The sequence below is a fragment of the Scyliorhinus torazame genome, chromosome 3, assembly GCF_047496885.1.
Source record: "Scyliorhinus torazame isolate Kashiwa2021f chromosome 3, sScyTor2.1, whole genome shotgun sequence".
In the NCBI taxonomy this organism is placed as follows: Eukaryota; Metazoa; Chordata; class Chondrichthyes; order Carcharhiniformes; family Scyliorhinidae; genus Scyliorhinus; species Scyliorhinus torazame.
In genome coordinates this window covers 184,079,091-184,105,818 of record NC_092709.1, presented here as the reverse complement: position 1 = coordinate 184,105,818, position 26,728 = coordinate 184,079,091, and the positions used below count along the sequence as shown (strand labels likewise).

The 26,728-nt window shown below is 47.2% G+C and overlaps 1 protein-coding gene across 1 annotated transcript in view; it reads right to left on the bottom strand.

Annotated features, from left to right (window-relative positions):
• pgm2 (phosphoglucomutase 2) overlaps positions 1-26,728 on the bottom strand; it is a 96,966-nt gene that overhangs the window by 51,768 nt on the left and 18,470 nt on the right. The window contains exons 4-6 of the mRNA XM_072496555.1: positions 22,717-22,801; positions 10,031-10,114; positions 2,731-2,924 (exon numbers count right to left, since the gene is read on the bottom strand). Of these exons, the coding sequence (XP_072352656.1) occupies positions 2,731-2,924; positions 10,031-10,114; positions 22,717-22,801 (363 nt within the window). The remainder of the gene's footprint in view (positions 1-2,730; positions 2,925-10,030; positions 10,115-22,716; positions 22,802-26,728) is intronic.

The window sequence follows — 26,728 nt, the reverse complement described above, 5'->3', positions numbered from 1 at the left end:
GTGAGAGTGGCAACACAGCCCATCTTTTGAAGTCCTCCTCCATCTGCTCCACCAGCCGCGTCAAATTAAGTTTGTGCAGGGCCCCCCAGTTCCTAGCTACCTGGATCCCCAAGTACCAAAAGCTCCTAGGTCGTCTGTCCCTCTTCCCATGTCCCCTGGATGCACCACAAAGAGCTCACTTTTCCCTACGTTGAGCTTATAGCCCGAGATGTCCCCAAACTCCCTTAGGATCCGCATGACCTCCACCATCCCCTCCACTGGATCTGCCACGTACAGCAACAGGTCGTCCGCATACAGCGACACCCGATGCTCCTCTCCCCTCGGACCAGCCCCTCCATTTCCTGGACTCCCTTAATGCCATGGCCAAAGGCTCAATTGCTAATGCAAACAACAGGGGGGACAGGGGGCACCCCTGCCTCGTCCCTCGATACAGCCGAAAATACTCCGACCTCCGCCGATTCGTAGCCACACTCGCCACCGGGGCTCTATATAGGAGCTTAACCCACCTGATAAACCCCTCCCCAAACCCAAACCTCCGCAGCACTTCCCAGAGGTACTCCCACTCCACCCGGTCAAAGGCCTCCTCCGCGTCCATAGCTGCCACTATCTCCGCCTCTCCCTCCACCGAGGGCATCATAATCACATTGAAGAGCCTCCGCACATTGGTGTTTAGCTGCCTGCCCTTTACAAATCCCGTCTGGTCCTCATGAATCACCCCCGGGACACAGTCCTCAATTCTCGTAGCCAGCACTTTTGCCAGCAACTTAGCATCCACATTGAGGAGCGAGATCGGTCTGTACGACCCACATTGCAGTGGGTCCTTGTCCCGCTTCAGGATCAGAGAGATCAGCGCCCCGGACATTGTCGGGGGCAGGGTCCCCTCCTCTCTTGCCTCATTGAAAGTCCTCGCTAGCAACGGGGCTAACCGGTCCGCATACTTCCTGTAAAATTCAACCAGGAACCCATCTGGCCCCGGGGCCTTCCCCGCCTGCATGCTCCCCAGTCCTTTAACCAGCTCCTCCAACCCAATTGGAGTCCCCAAACCAGCCACCTCCTGCTCCTCCACCCTCGGGAACCTCAGTTGATCTAGAAATCGTCGCATCCCCTCTTCCCCGCTGGGGGCTGATATCTGTACAGCTCCTCATAGAAGTCCTTAAATGCCTCATTTACTTTCGCCGCACTCCGCACCGTAGTTCCCCTGCTATCCTTAACTCCACCTATCTCCCTCGCCGCCATCCTCTTACGGAGCTGATGTGCCAGCATCCGACTCGCCTTCTCCCCATACTCGTACGTCGCCCACTGTGCTTTCCTCCACTGTGCCTCTGCCTTCCCTGTGGTCAACAGGTCGAATTCCGTCTGGAGACTTCGCCGCTCCCTAAGTAGTCCCTCCTCGGGGGCCTCTGCACATCTCCTATCTACCCTTAGGATCTCTCCCACTAACCTCTCCCTTTCCCTACCCTCTCTCTTCTCCCTGTGAGCCCTGATGGAGATTAACTCTCCCCTGACCACCGTCTTCAACGCCTCCCATACTACCCCCACCTGCACCTCCCCGTTGTCGTTGGCCTCCAAATACCTTTCAATGCACCCCCGCACACCTCCTCATCCGCCAGTCATCCCACATCCAGACGCCACACCTCCATTGTCCACGACAATATTCTTGACCTCAAACGACACCCGCTTCCACATCAGTATTGCCACCCCTCTGTTCTTCGCATCCATCCCCGAATGGAATACCTGTCCTACCCATCCCTTTCTTAACCTGACCTGGTCTGCCACCTTCAAATGTGTCCCCTGAAGCATAACCACGTCTGCCTTCAGTCCCTTTAAGTGCGCGAACACTCGGGCCCTCTTAACCGGTCCATTCAGGCCCCTCACATTCCAAGTTATCAGCCGGATTGGGGGGCTTTTCCCCCCCACCCCTGCCGACTAGCCATCTCCTTTTCTAGGCCAGTCCCGTGCCCGCGCCTCCCGCACTCTCCAGTCCCCCAGCCGGGGCCCCCCCACCCCGACCACCTCTTCTGTTTCCAGTTCCCCATCGGCCAATGCAGCAGCAACCCTATTTCTCCCCCCCCCCCCCCCCCCCCCCCCCCTCCCGCTAGATCAGTATCTAGCTCTTTTGCTTTAAGTGCCATATTTGCATAAAGGTCCCACCATGCCCTTTGCTGAAACTCATGTTAGCCAAATAAAAGTACAGTGGAATATCAACAGAAATGTAAACTCAGAAGGACAAACTCAGCATATGTGAAGAAGAGTTAAATTTGGCAAGATTATCGTTCTCTACAGATTCTGCCTGGCCTGCTGAGTATTTCCTGCATTTTCTGGTTATATTTCTGATTTTGTGGGCAGCACGGTGGCGCAGTGGTTAGTTCGATCCCAGCCCGGGTCACTGTCTGTGTGGAGTTTGCACATTCTCCCCGTGTCTGCGTGGGTCTCACCTCCACAACCCAAAAAGATGTGTAGGGTAGGTGAATTGGCTGTGCTAAATTTCCCCTTAATTGGGAAAAGAGAACTGGGTACTCTAAATTTATTAAAAGAAAAGAAAAAAATACATATTTCTGATTTCCAGCATCCACAGTATGCTGCCACTGTAAAGGTGCATTAAGGTTCCAGATAAAACCAATGTCTACCGAGCAATTTGAATCACATCAAATATATGGTCAAATGAATTTGAAAAAGCTGGCATTGGCCAGTTTGCCACAAGTCAAATATGAAGTATATCTGGTCACTGACCTGTGAAAGCAATGCTTCTGTAGACACTCAAGATATTTATTTTTCATATTTTCATAAGGATCTTTAATGAGTGGACTGCAATCAACAAGTTTGTCATTCCAGGACTCTGACCATGGCACCAAATTTTCATCAATGGCCTGTGCGATTTCTTGATCATGAGGTGCAATAATCTGAGCTCCATTATCCCAGTATACCTAAATATTACCAAACAAACCAGAGTGGTTACAGCATTTACTAGAAATAGGATAATGTTGAATATTGTGACATAAATGCTACAATTACTTCTCAGAAAAAAAATGCTCGACCAAGGGAAAAAAAACCATCTTGAAAAGCTGCTTAAAGAATTGAAGTGAAGATGGAATTTCCTCCACACTTGGCAGATAGCATGCATGTAAATCAGAAGTGCTCAAATATTCTTGTACTTCTGCATTACAATAAAGACAAGACCACAGAAATCAAACTAATTTTACAAAGAAAGCACCAGGAGGCACCTTTATCTACACGAATCAAGAAATTCTAAGCACTGTCATTTCAACATCCTGAGCACGAGGGGACAGAGCTTTAAATTGAGGGGAGATAGATATAGGACAGATGTCAGAGGTAGGTTCTTTACTCAGAGAGTAGTAAGGGTGTGGAACGCCCTGCCTGCAACAGTAGTGGACGCGCCAACACTAAGGGCATTCAAATGGTCATTGGATAGACATATGGACGATAAGGGAATAGTGTAGATGGCCTTTAGAGTGGTTTCACAGGTCGGCGCAACATCGAGGGCCGAAGGGCCTGTACTGCCCTATAATGTACTATGTTCTATGAAGCTCATCTCGACATGTATTCTAAAAAAAACAGCCCATTGTGTATTTGATCCAGGTATGATGAGTTTTCAGAAAAGTGTGTCAGCTTTTCTTTTTTTTAAATTTAATATATTTTATTCCAAACAATACAAAAGTTTCCACAATCATAAAAACACGCGTAACCATATTACAGACAGTTTGTCATTTTATATCTTTATAAATTAACAAATTTTACCTCCTTATTAACTGCTGGCGACAAACAGATCCTTGAAAACTGAGAAAACGGCCTCCACCTAGAGTGGAATCCCTCCTCTGACTGCCATAGGGCAAAGTTAATTTTATCCATTTGCAGAAACTTTGCCATATCCCCCGCCCACGCCAAGGCCCTTGGAGGCACCGCTGACCTCCATCCAAGTAGTATCCATCGCCAGGCAATCAGAGAGGTGAAGGACTCAACATCGGCCCCCCTTCCCCTCCACCACTTCCGGCAACTCCGATACCCCAAAAATTGTCACCAAAGGGCACGGCTCCAATCTCACCCCCACGATCATCGACAGAGTCTCATGCACCGATGCCCAGAACTCAACCAGTTAAGAGCAGGACAAACAACGTCCCCTCTGTAGGAAGCCTCTCGTTTCTTGGCTGCCCACACAGATGCTGAAATTAACTTCTTCACCCTCATGAAGAATGCTTTGGAGAGCCTGAAGCAGGAACAAGTACCTCGGGAGAATGTTCATTTTTAAAGGTTTGTGCTCTACCCGCCAAGCAAAGCGGGTAGGCATTCCAGCTCTTCTGGTTCCCTCTCACTCCCTCCACCAGGCCGGCCAAATTCAATTTGTGCATCATGCCCCACTCATGTGCCACCTGAACACCAAGATACCTGATGTTTTGACCAGCTTGAATGGCAATGTTTCCAAGCCTGTGCCCTTAGCCAGGCAGTTCACCAGGAAGACCTCACTCTTGGCCACGTTATGCTTGTACCCAGAGAAGGATCCAAACTTTAACAACCCCATTATCCTCCCCATACATGAGAGCTTGTTCGACACGTACAACAACAAACCGTCCACATAAAGGGACACCCTATGCTCTCTAGTCCTGCTTTCAATGCCATTCCATTCCTTTTTTTTTTAAACAAACAATTTTATTGAGGTATTTTTTGGCATTGTAAACAGTTACAGATAACAGAAATGTGCAAACATCAATAGAAAACCAATACTTCTATCAAACCACACTGCACATGCCCGCTCCTCTCCCCTAGATACTACCAGCCTACTTATCCCTCCTACTCTACCCTAATCTCCCCCCCCCTCTCCCCCTGCTGAAGTTCACTCTCCCACAAAGAAGCCAATGAATGGTTGCCACCTTCGGGCAAACCCCAGTACAGATCCCCTCAAAGCGAACTTAATTTTTTCCATACCCAGAAAACTTGACATGTCCGAAAGCCATAGTTTGGTCTTCGGGGGTTGAGAGTCCCTCCATGCCAGCAGTATTCGCCGCCGGGCTATTGGGGAAGCAAAGGCCAGAACATTTGCCTCTTTCTTCCCCTGGACTCCCGGGTCTTCCGAAACCCCAAAAATTGTCACCTCTAGACTCATCACCACCCTTGTTTTCAGCACCCAGAACATGACTCCCGCAAATCCCTCCCAGTACCCCCTAAGCTTCGGACATGCCCAAAACATGTGACCATGGTTCGCTGATCCTCCCACGCATCTAGTGCACTTGCCCTCTAAGCCAAAGAATTTGCTCATCTGAGCTACCGTCATGTGGGCCCAGTGCACGACCTTAAATTGAATCAGGCCGAGCCTGGCACATGTTGCGGTTGAATTTACCCTACTCAGAGCTTCCGCCCACAGCCCGTCCTCCATATCCCCGCCAAGCTCCTCCTCCCATTTGAGTTTCAGTTCCTCCGTCTGGGACTCTTCCCCCTTCATGAGCACCTGGTAGATATCATGAGGGGCATCATGATCACATTAAGCAATCTTCTCAAGTTAGCTGTCAGCTGCCTGCCTTTCACAAACCCAGTCTGATCGTCCCCAATCACCTCTGGTACGCAGTCCTCAATTCTAACCGCCAGGACCTTGGCCAGGAGCTTGGCATCCACATTGATCAGGGAGATTGGCCTGTATGACCCGCAGGATTCCGGGTCCTTATCCCGCTTTAGTATCAGCGAGATGGTGGCTTGCGAGTGTGTCAGCTTTTCTAATTATACATATGAGGGATCAGAATTTGGTGACGTTTGCTCAGTTAGTTGACCAAAGAAACAAAATAGTTCAAATTATTCAAAATCACTAACTTCTGCAATCGAATAACCACTAAGTACTGTGTTTCTTTAATAATGTTTGATTGCAAAGTTACCAGCAGACGCAAGTTTGGTGCTGAGTGCATTGCATTAAGTGATTATGCAAACATAACAAACCCATAATGATTTTGTAAATATGGACTAGATCAACAATAACCTAAGCTACTTCGAATTGAATGAGGCCATGGACACTGTCACAAATGTGTATTTGAGATATTTCAGATTTTGTAAAAACAGTTGATCTTCCCTTTAAAATGGAAAGAAGAAGCCTTAAAGATGGCTGCCAATAATCACCCAACCTTTTCTCGACTGCAATATTGTCAGGCTTCTGGAAGGCTCCAGGTGGATTACAAGCAGACATGAAAAGACGTTTGAAATTCAGTGAGTACTCAAACAGACAACGGCTTTCCCTGGAGGTGTGAATAGTTCTTTCCAATCTGCTCACACCCAAGAGAATGGGGACCATTCAAGTCAAAGGCTGAGATGTCTAAAAGGTTAACAACATGATTTGACAGTTTGCGATAGCAGCCATGTTAAGTTTTGGAGCTGTGAAAAGGCAGGCTGCAAACAGCAATTTTGTGTGCAGAACCTCAGGAAGAATTCCGAGAAACAACAGAAAGGATTTTTGGCCAAGGGAGGACAAAGAGAAAGGCTTTTGAAAAGAAATCTACTGCTGGTTTTGCCGAAAAAGCCCAGGCAACCCTTAAGTGCTGTAACCAAAGAATTAGTGAGAAATAGGAAATCTTCGCTCTCGCCCAAAAACCTGCTGTCCTGCTGAACCCACCAGAGAGAGGGAAACACTGACTGTTAAATTACAGAAGCTATCACAGCAACTAACTGGATCCAAAGTTCCAATTCTGTCACTTCGGAAGTGAAGGAATTCAAGCAATGGGTCTGCAATGATATCGCTCAGAGACCGATTTGAAATCTCAGCTTTTTAAAAAACATTTAATGTACCCAATTCTTTTTTTTTCCAATTCAGGGACAATTTAGCATGACCAATCCACCTATCCTGCAGATCTTTGGGTTGTGGGGGTGAGACCCACAGACACGGGGAGAATGTGCAAACTCCACTCAGACAGTGACCTGAGGCCAGGATCGAACACGGGTCCTCAACACTGAGTTAGCAGTGCTAACCACTGCGCCACCGTGCTGCCCCAAAATCTCATCTTTAAGTATTTTTATACAGCGTTATCTGCATTTTAACCTCTGTATTTGTATTTTCACTTTTCACTTAAATAATTTTCAGCAGTAGCCTTGCAACAAACTAACCTGTCTTGGATAAGACTAGAGCTTATTTGCTGGGTTATTTTTACACTGAACCACTTAAATTAAAGGGGGCTACATACATTCACAAATTCTTAACTCATGGACTACTTTCAGGAAATGCCTTTTACGTGGACTCCAAAGCGCAGCCAGCTTTATGCAACAAGTTAAACAGCCTGAAAGATCCATCAGTTTTATATTACACACTTCCAGGCATTGTACAAGACTCATGCATCCTGTATAATGTCAAAATAGTTTAGAAAATCAAAAGATAGAGGGCAGTACGGTGGCGCAGTGCCTCACAGCACTGAGGACCCGGGTTCGATCCAGGCCCCGCGTCACTGTCCGTGTAGAGTTTGCACATTCTCACCGTGTCTGTGTGGGTCTCACCCCCACAACCCAAAGATGTGCAGGATAGGTGGATTTGCCATGCTAAATTGCCCCTTAATTGGAAAACAATAAATAAATAAGGAAATCAAAAGATAAATTGAATAAATGTTTTAAAACTGAAAAATATTCAAAGTGCAAGGAGACAAAAGAGGAGAAAGGAAAACGTTTGGAATTTGAACAAAAATAAATCAGCTGCACAGTTTTGAGTATTTATTGAATTTGGTAAATAAATACACCTTAAATGTCCAACTCAGGAAATTATCCTAATTCCGGGAGAAATTTTGTATAGGATTTCAATAAAACGACCATATTGGAATTTAATATAATATGTCATTTACAAGAAATTTTTTATATATCCCTAGTTTACAAATAGGAAACTAAACAGCACTGGAATAATCTTGAGATATTACTCTTGTCTGTTTCTCAAACCTGGCCATTAAAGTGGAATCAATCAGTTTCTCATCTGCTCTCAGGTCCCATACAATCCCTGAAGTACAGAAGGAGGCCATTCGGCTCATTGGGTCTGTACCGGTCCCCCAAAAGAGCAGCCTACACCTAGGCCCACTTCGCCGCCCTATCCCCGTAACCCCACCTAACCTGCACGCCTTTGGATAGATGCAAAAGATCATCGGCTGGAGTCCCCATTTTGGGACAGGATCAAATGCAGGTCTTGACCCCACACCATGTCAGGAATAGCCAGCCGTCAAGCGTTTTGAAAGATTGACCAATAAATGAGTGGAGGTGCCCACTCAGCACTTCTAATCTCCCCCCCAATAAAAAGCAGCAGGGAGGCCACCCCCTTTCCCCCGTGTTTCAGCTCCTGAAAAAGGCCTGTCTGCCAACTGGGAGCTTTCAGTCACCACAGGAGAGGGACTTTAATAGCTCCCTTAACTGGTTCAATCAGCTTTCTGCCACTTGCAGTTGGTAGCTGTTCCTGCGGTTTCCTCCTGGAAAATGGCCAGGAGTCTTGATAGTGCCAAGATCCGGCACATAGGCCAGCGGAGCGAAATTCAGTGCTCGCCCGCCACTGCCCCCACCCCATCTCACCACTCAAATCTTGTCCCACTGTTTTGAAGAGGGATAAGTGAAGTTAGCCCTGTTGTACTGGCCAATATTTACCCCTCAATCAACGTCACTAAAAATTAATACTTGTTTATCTTCATAATGCACTTTTGAGAAGCTTGATGTGACAAATTGGCTGCCTTCTTTCTTACATTACAACAGTGACGACACTTCAAAGTGTGGTAAAGTGTTTTAGGACACCCTGACATATTCTGCAAATCTTTTTGCACCAAATGGTGCATTTCAAATTTAACCGCAATGTAGTGTTTGCATTCCAAAGGTGGGACTTTGGAATTAGGATGGCTGATGAGATCAGCTTGAAAATGTTCATAGCTGAATTAATTACCAAGTATCTTCAGCCACTGGTACTCTACATGCTTAAACTGACTACACTTGAATGCTTGAGGACTTTGTTGTACATTGTTAATATTTAATTTGAAATCACATGGAAATAATTCAGGAAACCAGGACCAATTTTACTACAAGCATAGAATCTGTTGAAAACAAAATTACCCGTATCATCTTACGTCTTCAGTATATTCCAAAGCACTTGACATGTAAATTGGTTACTTTTGAAGTCACTTTGCACAAAACTGCAGAAGTGAATTGGGATCCAACAATTATCCACAGAAAACAAAAGTGATGTTAAATTGTTTTTTGTTAGTGGTGAGGGCCAGCGAACTCTTGCTTTTATTGATTAGGACTGTTTTTTCCAACTCCGAACACTACATTGCCAGCTTGTAGTGCTCAAACATTAATGGAGCTGATAGAAACATGGAAAACAAGAGGAGGCCATTCAACCCTTTGAGCCTGCTCTGCCATTCATTATCATGGCTGATCATCGAACTCCATAATAGCCTGATCCCGCCTTCCTCCCATATCCTTTGATTCCCTCTCTCCCCCCCCCCGCCCCCCCCCCCCCCCCCCGCCCCCCCCCCCCCCCCCCCCCCCCCCCCCCCCCCCCGCCAATGCTATATTTAACTGCCTCCTGAAAATAGTGTTTTCGCCTCAACTGTTTTCTGTGGTAGCGAATTCCACAGGCTGACCACTGTCTGGCATCAATAAGCTTACTCCCTCCGCTGCCTGTGTACATGTGATCTGAGGAGCCACGTGAAGAAAACAAATGCATGACTAGACTTCAATGTTACGTTGGGTGGAATTTGCCAGCTGTTCATGCTGACGGAACATTCCGGTCCCACCAACAGTGTGCGGTTTCCCAGTGACGAGGGGTGCAGTCAACGAGAACTCCTGTTGACAACGGTGGGACCAGAAAAACCCGTTGGCGGGCTGGTCGGTAAACGTCGCCCATCATCTCCATTTTCACAACTTCAACAATCCGTTACTGCAATTCACTATGTTACTGCAATCTATTTTCCAATACTATTGCACGCTAATGGAAGAAGAAAAATTGAATTGGTTTGTCAACTAACAGTGCCAATGATTTTAGGCTATATTACAGACAACAGCATTGCATAAAGAATTGCATGATTACCTTATAACCATTATCTTGCTTGGGGTTGTGAGATGCTGTTACCATGATTCCCGCACACAGTTTCAGCTGGGACACAGTAAATGGCTACAAAGACAAAAAGAAACAGGTACATTTAATTGTAAGTATGGACAATTATTCAATGCAATTAATCAGATTGCAAGAACGAAAGCTGACTTGGTCATTCAGAATTATTGCATATGGAGTTCTCCACATGTAAATCAATGACAAACAGGCACATTGAATACACAATCACAAGGACAAATACAATTTACAGATGTCAGCACATTAGGCCAATGGCAGTGACTGAATTTTTGTTACATTATGTAAATACTGGACAGGACCTTACAGTCAGCGGCGAAGTGGAAACATTCACTACTGACCACATGAAAAAGTTCAACCCTACTTAAAGGTATGTTGCAGTGGGGACTTGTTCTCCCAGTTGCGGCATGGCTCCAACAACAAAATGATTGGAGATGTCTGGCTGAATGGTGCATCCCTGGCAGAGCCACTTCCACCCTTCAACATCAGGCCCATTGCAATCTGTGTTCAGCTAAGTGCGTGTGTGCATGGGGCTTGTGCGTGTACGCGCGGGGCTGGTGCGCGCGCGCGCGCGGGGCTGGTGCGCGCGCGCACGCGGGGCTGGTGCGCGCGCGCACGCGGGGCTGGTGCGCGCGCGCGTGGGGCTGGTGCGCGCGCGCGTGGGGCTGGTGCGCGCGCGCGTGGGGCCTGTGCGTGCGCGCGTGGGGCTTGTGCGTGTGCGTGCGCGCGTGGGGCTTGTGCGTGTGGGGCTTGTGCGTGTGCGCGTGGGGCGTGTGTGTGTGCGTGTGCGCGTGGGGCTTGTGCGTGTGTGCGTGGGGCGTGTGCGTGTGGGGCCTGTGCGTGTGCGCGTGGGGCTTGTGCGTGGGGCCTGTGTGTGTGTGCGTGGGGCGTGTGGCTTGTGCGTGTGCGCGTGGGGCTTGTGCGTGTGTGCGTGGGGTTTGTGCGTGTACGCGTGGGGCTTGTGCGTGTGTGCGTGGGGCTTGTGTGTGCGCGTGTGCGCGTGGGGCTTGTGCGTGTGTGCGTGGGGCGTGTGCATGTGGGGCCTGTGCGTGTGGGGCTTGTGCGTGGGGCCTGTGTGTGTGTGCGTGGGGCGTGTGGCTTGTGCGTGTGCGCGTGGGGCTTGTGCGTGTGTGCGTGGGGTTTGTGCGTGTACGCGTGGGGCTTGTGCGTGTGTGCGTGGGGCTTGTGTGTGCGCGTGTGCGCGTGGGGCTTGTGCGTGTGTGCGTGGGGTTTGTGCGTGTACGCGTGGGGCTTGTGCGTGTGTGCGTGGGGCTTGTGTGTGTGCGCGTGGGGCTTGTGTGTGTGCGCGTGTGTGCGTGGGGCTTGTGTGCGTGTGCACGTGGGCTTGTGTGTGCGCGTGTGCGTGGGGCTTGTGCGTGTGTGCGTGGGGCTTGTGTGTGTGGGGCTTGTGCGTGTGCGCGTGGGGCTTGTGCGTGTGCGCGTGGGGCGTGTGCGTGGGGCCTGTGTGGGTGTGCGTGGGGCCTGTGCGGGTGTGCGTGGGGCCTGTGCGGGTGTGCGTGGGGCCTGTGCGTGTGTGCGTGGGGCCTGTGCGTGTGCGCGTGGGGCTTGTGAGTGTGCGCGTGGGGCTTGTGCGTGTGCGCGTGGGGCTTGTGCGTGTGTGCGCGTGTGCGCGTGGGGCTTGTGCGTGGGGCTTGTGCGTGCGCGCGTGGGGCTTGTGCGTGGGGCTTGTGCGTGTGCGCGTGGGGCTTGTGCGTGTGCGCGTGGGGCTTGTGCGTGTGCGCGTGGGGCTTGTGCGTGTGCGCGTGGGGCTTGTGCGTGTGCGCGTGGGGCTTGTGCGTGTGTGCGTGGGGCTTGTGCGTGTGTGCGTGGGGCTTGTGCGTGTGTGCGTGGGGCTTGTGTGTGTGTGCGTGGGGCTTGTGTGTGTGTGCGTGTGCGCGTGGGCTTGTGTGCGCGCGTGGGGCTTGTGTGCGCGCGTGGGGCTTGTGTGTGTGCGCGTGGGGCTTGTGTGTGCGCGCGTGGGGCTTGTGTGTGCGCGCGCGTGGGGCTTGTGTGTGCGCGCGCGCGTGGGGCTTGTGTGTGCGCGCGCGCGTGGGGCTTGTGTGTGTGCGTGGGGCGTGTGTGTGTGTGCGTGTGTCTTGTGTGTGTGCGTGTGGGGCTTGTGTGTGTGTGCGTGCGCGCGTGGGGCTTGTGTGCGTGTGGGGCTTGTGTGTGTGTGTGTGTGCGCGTGGGGCTTGTGTGTGCGCGCGTGGGGCTTGTGTGTGTGCGCGTGTGCGCGTGGGGCTTGTGTGCGTGTGCGCGTGGCGCTTGTGTGCGTGTGCGCGTGGGGCTTGTGTGTGTGTGCGTGTGCGCGTGGGGCTTGTGTGTGTGTGTGTGCGTGGGGCTTGTGTGTGTGCGCGAGTGTGTGTGGGGCTTGTGTGTGTGTGTGCGTGGGGCTTGTGTGTGTGTGTGCGTGTGGGGCTTGTGTGTGTGCATGTGCATCTGGATGGTTTTCCCACTCGTGTTGGGTTGAAGGGATATGCAGGCTGTGCTCCAAAAACAAACATTAAATGTGTTCTGGGCAATCAGCGAAAGTTCCCAGCTGATGAATTCTGGAGGAACCATTCAGGTGCATCCCAACTTTCCGATATGAGCACAAGTGAGCCCACTGTAAGTTACGGAGTAGTTGCAGGGGTCAATCGCAGCGAGCCTCTCAAACTTTGCTGGCAATTTGGGACCTTATGATCAGGGTCATAGATTTTTCTGGTAATTGGCAGGACATAATTCACCAACGGCAGCAGATACCTTCAAGTACATTTTAAGGCTGGGTGTCAACAAAAATGACTACAGAACATCTCCAACAATAGGACGAAAAGCAAGCTGTGGTTGAGTGCCTCCTGTTTCAAATATCATCACACTATCCCCATTCAGGAATAGAGGAAGGACGGCAGACTTATCACTGCTCATAGCTCAACACAGCATCGCTTTTTACTCTGTGATAGCAGCGGTAATACATTTTAATACATGACAGATAAAACATAAATAAAATATTCCATTAATGATTTTCCCCAAACTCATGCTCTTGGATTTAGGATCATTCTGATTGCTCATCAATTACTTAATTTATATAGCACCTCTATATAGTAAAACATCCCAAGGAGCTTCACAGAAAGGTTAAAAAAGTTTAACACCAAGCTACATAATTAGGTTATTCGGAACAGGTAACCAAAAGCTTTGCCAAACCAGCCGGTTAAAGGAGTAAAGGAGAGGTTAAGGGAGACAAGTAGGGAGCATATGGCTTGATCGCTGATGGGAAGGCCGCCGCCAATGGTGAGGTGTTGGAAATTGGTGAAGCACAAAAGGCCAGTATCAGAAGAGTGGAGAGATCCAAGATAAATTTTGTCTAAAGGTTACAGAGAGGGAGGGACAAGGAGAATCCCTAAATTGCAGAAGGAGGCCATTTCGCCCATGAAGTCTGCACCTTCCCTCGATAGGAGCACCCCACCCAGACTCACTCTCCTGCCTTATCCCCGTAACTCTACCTAACCTTTGGACACAGGGGCAATTTAGCATGGCCAATCCACCTTACCTGCACATCTTTGCACTGTGGGAGGAATCCAGAGCACCCTGAGGAGACCCATGCAGAGGAAACCATGGGGAGAATATGCAAACTCCACACAGTCACCCAAGACCAGAATCGCACCCAGACCCCTGGCACTGTGAGGCAGCTGTGCTAACCACTGTGCCACCCTTACATAGGTGGGATTTTAAAATTTGGTGCATTCCCAGAGTAGGGGCCAATGTGAGTTGTGAGCACGGAGGTTACGGGTGAACAAGATTTGGTGCAGGTTAGAATATGCTGAATTTAAGAAAGATCAAAAGTGGAAGACCAGCCAGAACAGCACTGGAATAGTCAAGCCTGGGGGTAACAAAAGCACAAATAAATGCTTCAGTAGCAGATGGGCTGGAACCGGGGTGGAAATGGGCATATTACAGTGTTGGAAATAGATCTTGGTGACGAAGAGGTGTGAAAACTATACTTACCTCAGAATTGAGAGAGAAGGTCGGGAACTTTAACTTGAGATGGACCTTGCATTTTTTGCGCACCCGCAGGCCGGGAGTGGGTGCACATATGCAGTTCTACATTTTCACATCCTGAGAGGCTAGCGCGCCTGTGCAAGAAAAACTGCGAACCTATGGGTCAGGTGACTGAGTGGAGCGCCATAAAGAAAAGAAAAGTCCCAAGCAGGAGAGGTTCTAAAGGGGGCGCGAGGACAGGGAGAGGTCCCAAAAGGGTCCCAGAGAGGGGACAGGGGCAGCAAAAGGTCGGAGTTCAGTTCAGAGAGAAGCAGAGAAACAGGCTCCACAAAGGAAAAGGGCTGCAGGGAGCAAACTTGAAGTGAAGAAGGTAGCCAAAGTTGATGACTCTGCTACAGATCGTTGGGACAAAAGTACCGCTTTGGAGCAGCAGTGTTCAACTTGGTGCAATCAAAGATCAGAAACTGTCGTTGTGAGTTGGTGCTCGAGTGCATACTCGGGAATGCAGAGAAACAGAATCTTGGCAGATAAGATTAAAACCCTGGGAGGTGGGTTGTCATTGATGCTATCCAAGTTGCAGCAACTTTTGGAGAGAATTTCAAGGCGAAGTCTTCGAAGGTGAAGACTGGAATTTCTTGTGAGAGAAACAGAGTTTCAGTGATATTGGTCGGCTCAGTGTTTCTGACATCTGGGTGATTTTTGAGAAGACATTTTGAGAAGTCTGTGGACTGTTTTGGTCACATCTGCCATTTATTATGTAATATGCTGTGTTCTACCACATTTGGCTTGTTAATTCCCTTGTACCTCATACATGTGAATGTTAAGAGCATAAAATAGATATTGTAAATGTTTTTATTTTTCTGACCCTTGTATTGTACAATTTACCTTGTTCAAAACCCGTGAACCTTGTGACTTTCTTCACTGAGCAAGTATCTTAAAGCACACACTTGGTCTACTTTAAACAAAGATTCTTGGCTCTGAACTGGATTTTACTCACAAACTGAAGCTCTAGCCAAGGATCACAACAGAAGTTATGGGGTTAGGCGGTCAGCACAGGGACAAAGAAGCCGCAAACAGCTTGCACAAGAAGATGGAATTGGTGGCTAAGGAAAGGATTTTGCAGCACGAAACAAGACAATGGTCTTCAGCCTTCCCAAAATTTATTATGAAATTTCCGCTCATCTCTGAATGGATGTCGTGTGAGCAGAGATGGTGTTGTCAGTGTACATTTGGAATCTGACATCTGAGTGTTTTTGGATGTTATTGCAGAGTTCTAGCAGATAGATGAGAAGTAGCAGAAGGTCATGGATAGATTCTTGAGGGACTCCAGGAGGTAACTACGCAAAAGCAGGAAAATATCATTGCAGGAGATTCACTGGTCACAAGTGGACAAATCAGAATGGAGCCCGAAAAGAATAGCTCCACTGAAATGGACAATAGAGGAGAAACATCTGGCTGTTTAGCACAGGGCTAAATCGCTGGCTTTGAAAGCAGACCAAGGCAGGCCAGCAGCACGGTTCAATTCCCGTACCAGCCTCCCCGAACAGGCGCCGGAATGTGGCGACTCGGGGCTTTTCACAGTAACTTCATTGAAGCCTACTTGTGACAATAAGCGATTTTCATTTCATTTCATTTCATATAGAGGAAGTGTACTCGTCTCTGTACCCCACCCAATGTAAGTTCCTTTTAAAGTTTGGCAACCAGGAGAGTACTCAAAAGATCTCTGCTTAATACTAAAATGTAACCGCTAAATGTAAATAAAACTTTAAAAGCAAATGACAAACCAATGTTTGTCAAGAAATGCCCACTTTAGCAAACGAAACACTGTCATTTAAACTTCCAATATCAGCAAGAGGATGCATGATAAATTAAATTGCAGAGGCTGGTAATGGTCACAAGGCAATAAACAAATTAAAAGGATTCACATGATATGAATCATGGAGCAGCACAAGTAGTAATTTTTTGAATCCACCAGCACACTAAAGCCTTTAAATTCCTGTAGGTTACTTGCACTATGGTATCCAATACCTTGAGATGACTGTATTTGAGACCCTTGTTCTAATAGAAAAACATTAATTGTTGGTCAATAGTTATTGATCAGGCATTGCAAATATTATAGTGAGAACATTGGATTCCATCGTCAGTATGGTAATTTTACATTTATTTGTATGTACAAACCCAGAAACAAATCGATAATTGCCATCATCCTGCTGTTATTTCGGAGTTTGAGTAATGCTTTTTATTTGCTGTTATTCATTGCCATGCGCAAAGCTTTGTTCTGAATATTTCATAAAAATTGTGGTGAACAAAAGACCCAGCACTCAATATCAGTTGTTCTGATATTGTCACATTATTGATGCATCTCATTTTATTCCAACAGCCATAAGTGAATTCCTCCAGGGTTGAAGTGAATTACTGAGTGGTGCCTGAACTATCTGGGGTAGAGACAGAGGGATTTTCTTTTGTTCATGAGATACGGACAATGCTGGCACACATTTATTGCCCGACCCTAGATGTCCTTGAAAAGGTTTTTGTGAGACACCCTCTTGAACCACTGCAGTCCATGGGTGCAGATGTATTCACAGTGCTGTATGCGAGGGAGTTCCAGGGCTCTGACCCAGTGACAGTGAAGGAATGGTAAATTAGTTTCGAGTCAGGATGGTATATATGATTTTGTGGGGGATTTGCAGGAGATGGTGTTCCAATGCATCCGCTGCTCTTCATCTTCTAGGTGATTGAGGTCACGTGTTTGAAAGGCGTTTTAAAAAGGAATGTTGGCAAGTTGCTGCAGTGCACCTTGGAGAAACTGCTCTACAGTGTGTGGAGAGGGTGAATGGTTACAGTGTGCTTGGGCTGCCAATCAAGCTGGTTGCTTTGTGCTGGATGGTGTTGAGCTTCGAGTATTGTTAAAGCTACACTCATCCAAACAAGTAGAGAATATTCCATCACACTCCTGACTTGTAGATGGTGGGCAGACTTTGGTCAGGGGGAGCTGTAGAATTCCCAGCTTCTGGCCTGCTCTTGTAGCAAAATTAGAGGCTGGTCCAGTCAAGTCTCTGTTCAATAGTAACCCCAGGATGTTGATGGTGGGGAATTTAACAATGGTAATGCCAATGAATGTCAAGCGAGATGATTGGATTCTCTCTTATTCAAGTTGGTAATTTCATGTTACTAATGTTGTAGAAGAACGCCAGCACTGTTGTTCTGAGAGTGAGATGATTGACCTCTAACAACCATAACCATTTGCCTTTGTGCTGGGTGAGTTCTTCCCGATTAAAATTGAAATTAATTTTGCTAGGCTGCATGATGCCACATTCCATCAAAAGCTGCCTTGATGTCAAATCATTCCCACTCTGAAATTCAGCTCTCTATATTTTGATCATGATTGTAATAAAATACACAACTGAGGGGACAATTCTCACATCCCATGAAAGAACTTTAAAACCTTGCGCTTGATTGCACTATCAAGGACAGCTTCCATCACTTTAATGGCATTGGTAATTGGTCAGATTGGATTTGTCCTGCTTTTTGTAGACAGGACATACCTGGGCAACTTTTAACACCATCAGATGGATGGCAGTGCTGTAACTTTACTGGAACAGCTTAGCTTGAACATAGAACATTACAGCGCAGTACAGGCCCTTCGGCCCTCGATGTTGCACCGACCTGTGAAACCACTCTAAAGCCCATCTACACTATTCCCTTATCGTCCATATGTCTATCCAATGACCATTTCTAGAGAATATGTCTAACCTAGTTCTAGAGAATACGTCTAAGCATGACAACTGGGATGTTGTCCAGCACATTCAGCCATTTCTTGTCATTTGCACAGATATGCTGGGATCTGCCATCATTGAGGATGGGGATGTGTGTGGAACCTCCTCTTCTGATTAGTTGTTCAATTATTCACCACTGTTCACTTTTTAATTTTTATTTCAACTAAGGGGAAATTGGTGTGGCCAATTCACCTACCCTGCACAACTTTGGGTTGTGGGGGTGAGACCCATGCAGACACAGGGGAGAATATGGGCAGCACAGTAGCATGGTGGTTAGCACCTTTGCTTCACAGCACCAGGAACCCGGGTTCGATTCCCAGCTTGGCTCACTGCCTGTGTGAAGTTTGCACGTTCTACCCGTGTCTGCGTGGTTTTCTTTCAGGTGCTCCGGTTTCCTCCCACAAGTCCGAAAGATGTGCTGTGAGGTGAATTGGACATTCTGAATTCTCCCTTAGTGCACACGAACTGGTGCCGGAGTGTGCCGACTAGGGGATTTTCACAGTAACTTCATTGCAGTGTTAAGGTAAGCCTACTTGTGACACTAATAAAGATTAAATTATGTGCAAACTCCACACGGACAATGACCTGAGGCCGGGATCGAACCCAGGTCCTCAGCAGCCTGAGGCAGTCACCATGCCACCCGTTTCACCAAAATAAAAGTCTCTTTGCATCTCATCTTAATTGTAAAACATACCATTAAAGTGTACTTCCTTTCAAAATATATTACTTCACATTTCCCATGTATTAAACTGCAACTCCCACCTATCTGCTTTTCAACTCGCCTATCCAAGTTCTCTTGCAGTTATCACAGTCCTTTTTACAATTTTCCATGTTGCCATTTTGTGTAGAATGTTCCGCTTGCTCCTCAGTTACTAATTTTAGATCATTCATGCATTTATTGTCAATGAGGCATCCCAGAGCTTGAAGCAACTCTCTAGCAAAATCCATGTTGCATCTCAATTCACTGCATATTTAGCAAGTAGTTCCATTTTCAGGCACTTTCACTGTTATTTTACTTTGACTGAGTGGCAAGGGACGCTTATTACAGATGCTGAGGACTTAGCACTGCACAAAACGTAGGAAAGAAGAGAGAGCAAGAAAAGATATTGGCAGGTAAAGTAAAACACAAATTTATTTTGTAAATACTGAAAAGAACAAGAAGATAATTGAAGAAAGAGATCATAATGGTAACTTATGTATGGAGGTGGATAAATAATGGAGACTCTGACCATTATCTGTCAATCCCCTCTGGCTCAGGCATGGCGATAGCCAGTCAGCTTAACCTTAATGGTAGGAAAATTATTGGATAAAGTTCTGAGGGAGAGGATAAATCTTCATCTAGAAAGTGACAAATTAATGAAAGATAGCACTGATTTATGCAGGGGAGGTCATGTCTGACTACCATGATTGAATTTTTCGAGGAGGTAACAAAGATGATCCTGCTTCTGATGTAGTTTATATACACAGTGGCTAGCACTGCTGCCTCACAGCGCCAAGGACCCGGGTTCAATTCCAGCTTCGGGTGACTGCGGAGTTTGCACTTTCTGCCGTGTCTGCATGGGTTTCCTCTGGGTGCTCCGGTTTCCTCCCACAGTTGAGATGTGCGGGTTAGATGGATTGGCCATGATAAATTGCCCCTTAGTGTCCAGGGACGTGCAGGTTAGGTTACGGGGATAAGGTGGGTGAATGGGGGTGTGGACATGGTTCGGTGCTGACTCGATGGGCCAAACAGCCTCCGATTGCACTGTCGGGATTCTATGATATAGATTTTAAAAAGGCTTTTGATAAGGTGCCACATGGAAGTCTGGTAACAGAAGTAAAAGCTCATGGGATCGAAGGGAAAACTGGCACATAGCATAGAACACACAGTGCAGGAGGCCATTCGGCCCATCAAGTCTGCACTGACTCACTTAAGCCCTCACTTCCACCCTATCCCCGTATCCCAATAACCCCTCCTAACCTTTTTTGGTCACTAAGGGCAATTTATCATGGCCAATCCACCTAACCGGCATGTCTTTGGACTGTGGGAGGAAACCGGAGCACCCGGAGGAAACCCACGCAGACACGGGGAGAACGTGCAGACTCCACACAGACAGTAACCCAGCAGGGAATCGAAACTGGGACCCTGGAGCTGTGAAGCCACAGTGCTAGCCACTTGTGCTACCGTGTGGCACATTGGATCCAAAACTGATTGAGAGGCAGGAAGCAAAGGGTAATGGTTGCTGAGTGTTTTGTAGCTGAAAGGTTGTTTCTTGTGAAGTTTTGCAAAACACAGTACGAGGTGATTGTGTATGATGCATTGTAATTATTTGGACTTGAATGTAGCAGGTATGATTAAGAAGTTTGCAGATGATACAAAAATTGGCTATGTAGTTGATAATGAAGAAGAAAGCAGTGGAAGGATATCCACTGGTCAGTTGGGCAGAAAAGTAGTGAATGGAGTCGAATCCAGAGAAGTGTGAAGTAATGCTTCTGGGGAAGAATAATAAGGCAAGGGAATGCAGGGTGAATGGTAGGGATACTGATAAGGAATCTTGGAATACATGTCCACAGGTCCCTGAAAAGCAGCTGGACAGGTAGATAAAATGGTCAAGAAGGTATATGGGACATTTGTCTTTATTAGCTGAAGCAAAGGATATATGGGCACGGAGTTATGCTGGACTTGTATAAAACATTAGTTAGACCACAGATGGAGTACTGCATGCAGTTCTGGTCACCAGAGTGTAGGCATGATGTGATTGCACTGGAGAGGGTACAAAGAAGATTTACAAGGATGTTGCCTGGACTGGAGAATCAGGGTTCTGTGGAAAGGACCAAGAGCTGGAATATGTGAATAGGCTGGATGGCTATTTGTTGGCCGGCAGACAAGACAGACTATGTATCTTCCTTCCATATTGTAAATTCTTTGCTTCGATGATTCTACATGCTGCAAGGTCAAGACACAGCAGCAAGGGAACAGGGGGAAAGTTACTGGTTTCCGTTAGGATGGGACTGTTTAAATTAGGGTTATTATAATTAGGCAATCTACACAAAAAACAAGGAAACATGAGTCAAAAAGATGAAGTTGCAAGAATTGTCAGGATTTCCTTGAACTAAATATCAGGAGAAAAATGTCAGTTTTGTCAGCCTGTGAACCGACTGAGGACCTTAATAGGGAAATAATTTCCCCATTAAGGGCCTCTTTGCACCCCACTCCTATTTAATAATATCTTTATTGTCACAAGACGGCTTATATTAACACTGCAATGAACTTACTGTGAAAAGCCCCTAGTCGCCACATTCCGGCGCCTGTTCGGATACACAGAGGGAGAATTCAGAATGTCCAAATTACCTAATAGCACTTCTTTCGGGACTTGTGGGAGGAAACCGGAGCATCCGGAGGAAACCCAAGCAGACACAGGGAGAACGTGCAGGCTCCGCACAGACAGTGACCCAAGCCAGGAAACAAACCTGGAACGCTGGCACTGTGAAGCCACAGTGCTAACCACCATGCTACCATACTAGATGGGCAGTGGGAGAGACCTGTACCCAACTTGCAGCCCGACAGGATTAACACTGCAGGCTGATCCATCAGTGAAAGCGAGGGGTTGCTTTCCATCAAGGCCTCTGTGCCGACCCGCTCCAGCCGCACTGCACATGTGCCACTCACCACCAGGGTCTGTCTACAGGTGAGCCTGGCCCAGGTGAGATCCCAAACTTCTCTGGGTTTTGGAACATCCTTAGCTGCTCATGTCTTCTGCAGTATTAGCAGTGGCCACCGATCCTGGTGAGGCGCAGAGATGCTGCCCGATGATTGTCTGGTAGCTCCACAAGGCCGGACTTCCTCCAGATGGAAGTTCTGTCTCAGACAGATTAAAGAGTCATCGCCGGAAAAATCGCTTGTTGTCACAAGTAAGCTTCAAATGAAGTTACTGTGAAAAGCCCCTAGTCACCATATTCCGGCACCTGTTTGGGGAGGCTGGTACGGGAATTGAACCGTGCTGCTGGCCTGCCTTGGTCTGCTTTCAAAGCCAGCTATTTAGCCCAGTGTGCTAAACCAGCTCCTTTGGATAAGCCGGTTAAGCCCTACCCCGGACATTTAAGCTGGGGTATGGGGAGCCCCCCCCCCCCCCCCCCACTTATGTAATCCAGCCCTACATGTTACTATCCCAAGCATTAACAGATATTCTCTGTCAATCCTCCATGATTGGCTTGGTGATTTAAACCAAAACATGTTTTCCAGTATATAATGGTACAAAGTCCAGAGATGTGCAGGTTAGGTGGATTAGCCATGCTAAATTGCCCCTTAGTGTCCAAGGATGTACAGGTTAAATGGGGTTATGGAATAGGGCTGGGAGAGTGAATCTGGGTAGGGTGCTCTTTCAGAGGGTAAGTGTAGACTCGATGGGCGGAATGGCCTCTTTCTGCACTGAGGATTCTATGGTTCCATGGTTCAATGAGCCTAAACATCTTAAAAAGTGGATTCTGGGATTAACATTTATCAACCTGGAGCTCAAGGTCTCTGCTGAATTTCTGCAATTTGGTAGGAAACAAATAATTACAGATGTTAGATAGGTCCCCTGAGGTTCAATAAACAAAACTTTAACAGAATTGAAAATTCAAAGAACTACCACATTGTACCAAAACAATGCAAAATTAATTTTAAACGGAATTTAGATTTCTGCAGGATTTTGTAGAATGCAAGGAGGGGAAATGTTTATTCTGCAAATACTTAACAGCATTCTTCCCGACAGGATAATCGCAATTCTTTACTTTATGTGAATTAAACAACTAAGAAAACGCAGGTAGAAAAAGCATTTTCAAGTCGTGACATTCAAACTTTACATGTACAGAAAGAATTCAATAGTATCACATGAAGGTATTGTAAGTCACATGCATCCAAGAGTTAATACATACCACAAATGGAGTTGGTGTAATCTGAGAGAAGAGATAGACCGGAATTCCCTGGCTAACCAGCACAGTGGCAGCAAATCGGGCAAATCTGTAAATCACAGAAACAAGTCAACTCCAAAATTTATAAGTGACAGAGCAAATAGATTAGATTTATGTAATCTTTAATTTGAAGTTATTTTAACATTTAAAAGAAGAGCTTATCGTCCACATCACGGGGCTATTCAACCACCATATTTGCATCAGATGAGGGTAAATAACATGAAAGGCCAAAATCGAAATTTGCGCCATGCGCGAACCAGTTTGCAGTTCACCCGGCCTGCTCAAGATGGAGTGTTCCAGATCTCATCCACAAATGGGGAGCATATCATTAACCCGTATTTGCATTCATTTCAATCTCATTAGCGGGGTGGTGAGGGTATCAAACCATCTTTAAATATTGTGGTGACCAATAACAGGGGCAAGCTGCAGCCTGTCTGCCCCATCAAACATTTCCAGGGCAGAGCATTGCTGTGCCTTCAATGCGGAAATTCAATTTCACTCCCTTTGACTGTTACCAGCCTCTAGCTGCACAGCTGAAATTTGCTGCAAATGCGAACTAGCCTCATTAGTTATAAGAGCACTTCACAGCTACAGGTTGTTTGCTGCTGCTTGTGGCTGCAGATGCCTGCAGGCTGCTGTTGCTTGTTCCTTCTTTTTCTGTAGCCAGAAAGAATGAGAATTTTTTCCTAGGATACCTGGGTCCTGGAGCACCGGGCTCAGGGGGAGGTACGAGTCCAGAAGGCAATCCGGTTTGAAGCAAAAAGACGCTGTGGGACCTGGTACGCGACATTAATCCAAATGGGCCACCTGATGATGTTGAAGAAATGCTTTTACAGATTGCTGATACTTTTGTTGCTGGTATGGTGAGTGCAGCATGTAACTTGCACGTCACCTGGGTTAAACAAGTCAAGGATGTTCATCTGCACCTTGAGCGCCAGTGTAATATGTGGATGCCAGGATTTGTTTCCGGTGATATTGGGCCATGTGGGAGGGCCTGCATAGCTTCGGCTCCTGAACGGAGAATGGCACTGATATGTGGAACGAGTAACACATTGATGGGACAGATCTTTTCTACAACAAAGTTCTGGACATGAAACATTCTCAGGCTTCTCTTCAATTTTCTGTTGAGAATGTGTGGGGGTTACTGGGTTACGGGGATAGGGTAAATACGTGGGCTTCAATAGGGTGCTCTTTGTAAGGGCCGGTGCAGACTCGAAGGACCGAATGGCCTCCTTCTGCACTGTACATTCTATGAATGTGTGAGGGGTGATACCTTGTGATTGCTTTTTTTGTGAAAATGAACTGATTTAATTTGTTTGGTACCAATATGGAACGGTGACATTTCCTTGTTTAATGGTTAGTGTAATATGTGGAATGTTAAGAGTTAATTTTCAAATCTCTGTTACTGTTGACCTCTTAATAAACAAAATATTCTCAACTCTCAAGTGCCTACTTCAGAGTGCACGTGCCATGCCTCAGAGGATAATTAGTGCACAGAATCCAGAGTTTGAGCGGGGACCTGTGCGGCGTTTCTCAAGCTACAGGCCACAGATGCATCTAGGAGGTCATGAATACCCTGCATGGTCAGTCATCCAACTTTGAGTTGAACCATTTCCACCAAAAAGCAATCACAAGGCTCAGGATTCTCCCCCATCGGCAGGATGCCCCAGGTCCAGGGGGCAATAGTTGGTACGCATGTCTCCTTGCGTATACCGGGGCATCAGGGAGTGCCCTTCACTCCCTGAATGTTCAACTCGTGTGCGGCCGCCACCTCCATATCATGCACGAGTGTGCACCATCCCCAGGGAGCATGCATGACAGCTGCAGTCTGGGACACTGAGACGACACGGTAGCACAGTGGTTAGCACATGTGCTTCACAGCGCCAGGGTCCCCGGTTCGATTTGCGGCTTAGGTCGTTGTCTGTGCGGAGTCTGCAAGTTCTCCCTGTGTCTGCGTGGGTTTCCTCCCACATGTCCCGAAAGACGTGCTTAAGTGAATTGGACATTCTGAATTCTCCCTCAGTGTACACGAACAGGCGCCGGAATGTGGGAACTCGGAGCTTTTCACAGTAACTACATTGCATTGTTAATGTAAGCTTACTTGTGACAATAAAGATTATTAAAAATCAAAAGATCGCCAGCGTCTTCGAGGACCACCCCAGGATGACAGGTTGGCTCTTGGGGGACAAGTGATACTCGCTGAGGTCCTGGCTGATAGCGCCGGTGCGAAAGACCAAGACCAAGGCGGAGACCCGGTATAATGAGCCCCATGCTGCCACCCACGCTGTCATTGAGCGGTGCATCAGAGTGCTCAAAATACAGTTCTAATACCTGGATTGCTCTGGATGTGCATTGCAGTACCACCCCCACATGTTTTAATAGTGAATTATTCACATTTCCCTTTCCCCAAGGGTGCACATCAGATACATTAGAGATGTTGGCAGCCTATTGCTTTTGCGCTCTGTGATCTTTTGATGTCCTTGGCGGACATCCTCTGGAAGGCCTGGAGCCAAGTAGACCCCGATCGACTTACCCGGTTCTTTGGGGATTTTCCGCCACTGGTGTCGCTGTGCCACACTGTTCTGCCTGCTGCCCTTGATGGGATGGAAGGGCAGCTGGAGTGAGCTCCATACGCTGCTGAGTCATCTGGCTTTGCCAGTCCTGTTGGTTTCCATTTCCCCACTATGGTGTCGACGCCGTCAACGATGCTCCTCAGTGACTGGGTGATTGCCTGAAGTGCCATCCACCTGCGTCTGGGACACGTCCCTCAGCGGCTTGAACACGTTCCGCAGTCCCACGGCAATGTCCGTTTGTGTATAGGGCATGTCCCTCAGCGACAGGGACATGGTGTTGAGGCCCTCAGCCATGGTCGTCACAGAGTGAGCCATGACTTGGACGCCATCGCTCAAGACGTGGACGTCATTCCACTGCAACCTTGCCAAGCGGCCATCGAGGAATACCTCACCATATCTGCCCAAAGTGACGCTTAGAATTTTTCTGTTGAATTGCGCCTGTAAACCTGCCACTTTGCAGCAACATGCAAGTAATTTTACGCACCGTCGACGTTTTTAATAGCAAAACATTTTGAAAGAAATCAAAAAGAAAATCACAATTTATTGACATCAGCATGTTATACTGAAACATCTTTACTGCATCCAAATCCTATTTAATTCCGTCCCATTATGAGACCGTGAAAAATTAGACCAGTTTAACAACTGAACCAGTCAGAGACAAAAGTAATTTACAGAATTCTTTTCTCAGCAGTTAAATATGTGAGAAAAGCAGAAACTTGAATTAGATACTCAAAGCTAATGAAGAATTTAGAAGATGTGGAGAAAATGCACAAAAAAATATATTGGTTGGGTTTCCATTTAGGATATAACCAGCTTGGACTGCAGTGGCACCTTATGCAAAGCTAGCACGTCTTTCAGTGGACGTGCCACAAATTCAGTAGGCTGAAGGCCTTCATAGCTCTCCCCAACCCCAAAAATCCTCAAATTGGGTCTCTTCGATTTTGGCTCAAGGTCTTTAGTTTTGCCGTCAATTTATCCGCCATGCACAAGAGAGACACCAATTTACTCTCAGGCTGCATCACTCTATTTGCATATTCGTTGGCGGAGCCTTTGAGGCTGGCAAGATGTCCCCCCATGTGAAGCAAACAGCATTGACCGGGCTAATGGCGGTCAGTAGCTCCTCTTGGTAATAAAATCCAGTTTGTCGACTTTAGATAAAGGTTCTGGCATGGGAGAAGCTACAGAAACAAGAATTGCATTCTTCGTGTTCCAGGGTTCCACTGTCGGATAATTAGGTACAGGTAATGATGAGGCTTCACGTGTCACATCGGTGTTTCCCTCTGAATGGAGCAGCACCAGAATTAATAAAATGGCACTTGAAACTGGTGGAAATAGAATAGCTACAGAGACGAGATAACAATAGCAGCTACATAAAGCTTGGGCACAAAATAAATTAAACTGAC